At 26.9% G+C, this 3169-nt stretch overlaps 1 protein-coding gene across 1 annotated transcript; it reads right to left on the bottom strand.

The window, feature by feature from the left end:
- Positions 1–884: 884 nt before the first annotated feature.
- On the bottom strand, positions 885–1286 carry LOC149548078 (protein AGENET DOMAIN (AGD)-CONTAINING P1-like). The gene has a single exon (XM_089794225.1). The coding sequence runs from the start codon at positions 1284–1286 to the stop codon at positions 885–887; it is 402 nt and encodes a 133-aa protein (XP_089650351.1).
- Positions 1287–3169: the final 1883 nt, after the last annotated feature.

Genomic DNA, 3169 nt, shown 5'->3' with positions numbered 1-3169 from the left:
TTGAACTTGGCAGCTTTGTGAATTTTTAGGAAGCACCCTCTCAGAAGTATATCGACGATGGTTTGTTAGTGCATTTTGTAGATCTTGATTTTCAGTTTCTAGTTGTTCAAACGTTATTTCTGCACTTCTTCTGGCATATCTTCGCCTGCACCCTTGATTTTCTGTTACTCTTTGTTGTTCTCTTTCAAGTTCTGTTTGTTGTTGTTGTTGACATCTATGATACTCTCTTTGATATTGTCTTTGGTATTCTCTCCTTTCCTCCTTGGTCTCAAAATTCAACCTAGGTCTCACCATAGCTAGTAGGGAAAAAAACATTAATGAAGTAACATTTATTTATATATTAAATGTGAATTAAATTTTGAAAATAATGTATGCCTAAATTAATATAAATAACCTTAGAAAAGTAACATATGTTTGTATATAAATGAGAAATACACAACCAATGAACCTTACTATTACAATGTAGAAAGAAATTGCAGAAAGTTATTGTGCAAGTAGATTGATGAGATGATATAAGCATCAAAATGTGTGCATATAGTATCCATAAATATAAAAAATATATTAATAAATGAAAAAAAAGAGCATGAAGAATTTTTTTTTCAAAATTAAATTAAAAGATTTGTGGAAATGTATACTTTTATTATGAAATATACAACATCAAGATAAATAGTCAGAAAAGATTATTACATCATTTTATTACAAAATAGATAAGCACATGATGTTTTATTTTACAATAAAAAATACCAATACAAAAAATAATAGGAAGTCCACTGTAGAAGATAGTGAACGTTCACTTTCTAATAGAGTAGAATAGTTGCCAAAACATATGTGGGTCTCCACACAAAAAAGAACCAAGAACATATTCACCACCACTACCTTAATATCTACCTTCTGTTAACCCAATCCTGAGATCGATGCAAGCGAGCTCGAGAATAAGGTTCAAGAGTTTGGGTATGTGGAAAGTAGATTTCAAAAAATTGTTGTTGACTTAGCGGGGACTGAAACTTGTCGACAACCACGCCAGACCACCAACAATCATTCTCAAAGACATCTATAGGAAAATCTAAAGGAATGTATCCTGGTAGTGGAATAATCGGTGGTGTAGGTCTAATATGATCAGTAACAATCTCCTCGATAAAAGGTTCTTGAGTTAATTCATCTATAATAAAGTGATCATATTGAATAACAAAGGTTGGCATTTGAGCATTTTGCACTCGACCAATTATAGTCCCAAGGAACCATGCTCCCTCGAAGCCATCATCGTCAGAAGACACTTCGACTTTCATTCCATAGTTAAAATTCATGATGTGCACCTTTAACAGAAAAAGAGTAAATAAAATCTTTTCAATTACATGTATTTAGTTCAAAATAAGAGTATAAAGGAATAGTTAGTATTGAAATATGTGTTAGAAAAAAATACATTAAAAAGTTTATCTATGCATAAAAATTACATTGTAATTTTGGAAAATGACAGCATTGCCTTCCACATTTGAAGCATTAAATCTATTTATATGGATAAAAATTACATTTTAATATTCTAGGAAAAAAACACATTCTAATATTCTACGAAAAAATTACATTGTAATGTTTCAAAATGGCGGCATTGCCTTCCACATTTGAAACATTAAACTAATTTATGCATAAAATATATTTGAATAAAAGAGTTAGCAATTTAATAGGGAAAAATGGCAGCATTGCCTCCCACTTTTGAAACATTATTTATGGATTAAAATTACATTCTAATATTCTACCAAAAAATTACATTCTGATATTAAAAAAAAATTTACATTGTAATGTTTGAAAATGGCGGCATTGCCTTCCACATTTCAAACATTAAACTAATTTATGCATAAAATATATTACAATAAAAGAGTTAGCAATATAATATAAGAAAACTGGCGGCATTGCCTTCCACTTTTGAAACATAATTGCCTAAGAGTTAAATAGAATTAATATGTAAATAGTAATCTAAATCAAAATAGTATTCATGTAAATCTAAATATTATTGAAAATCTAAATAGCACTCCAAACTAAAAGACTATTATAAATGAATACAATTTTTATTATAACTAACGCACTCATTTAATTTTTTATTATAATTTTTTATTATAAAAAATAATAAGATATATATTATTATAAAATAAGAATAAGTATTAGAAAATAATGTATTTAATACTTATAATAAAATTACAATTGAATTTACATATAAAATTATAATTATATGTAATATGTAATTACAACAGGTATTAAGCGACTATGTTATTTTAAAGACATCTTTTTCGTAAAAGGCAGATCATATTTAAAGCAATATAAACAAATGTGTTGTTATCTGGGTCTATAAAAAGTTTTCAATTGGGATAGTTATTCAGTATTGAAATTCGTGATTTAATTTTTTAATAAAATAAAGGTTAAAGGTTAATGTTGTAAATGTATTAATGAATATAGAAGTAAAGAATTATTTATCATTTATACATATACTAACTATATCTAAGATTTATTATGTACATCATCTATTCTTAAAATTTATACAATGAATAAATAAATTTCAGATCTATACATAAAATCAAACAATAAACAACAATATATTAGTACTAGTAATGAAATTTCAAATAGCTTATGAAATATAATTTTTGAATAAAATAATGTGGTAAATGTACAAAGTAATAAAGAAGTAAAAATATATCTTTGATTGATACATATACTAACTAAATCTAAGATCAATTCATACTATAATGAAAACAATTTTTTAATTAATTCCAAATTTCTCCTTTTTTGTTGCAGTGGTATGAGAAAATAGCCCAAAACATTATTCTTATCATGTTTATTATTTATGATTTGTCTAGCAAATCTAAACATATAAAAAAAGAAAAAGAAAGAGATTTTAATATACTAACTGGTGTATATCACTTGCTGTAACATAAATGGAAAAGATTTAGTAAAAGCCAACTCTAAAAGATGAGTATTTACAAATGAAATATGGATGAAGAAATTTAAATCGCAATCTTACTTGACTCACGGCTTCTACAGTCGATAATCAATTTATCTTGGCTGAAATGCCTCCTTCAGATATCTTCAGGAATAGTTGACAAAGGTATTGCAAAAATGCAGATGCTAAAGGCACCGTAACTGAGCAAGGCAAAAGAGTTTTGTAGAATAGAGCAGAGATGGA

Source organism: Cupressus sempervirens, chromosome 7 (genome assembly GCF_028749045.1).
Source record: "Cupressus sempervirens isolate cs-2001-9-10 chromosome 7, ASM2874904v1, whole genome shotgun sequence".
Taxonomy (NCBI): domain Eukaryota; kingdom Viridiplantae; phylum Streptophyta; class Pinopsida; order Cupressales; family Cupressaceae; genus Cupressus; species Cupressus sempervirens.
This window is presented reverse-complemented; position numbering and strand designations above follow the sequence as displayed.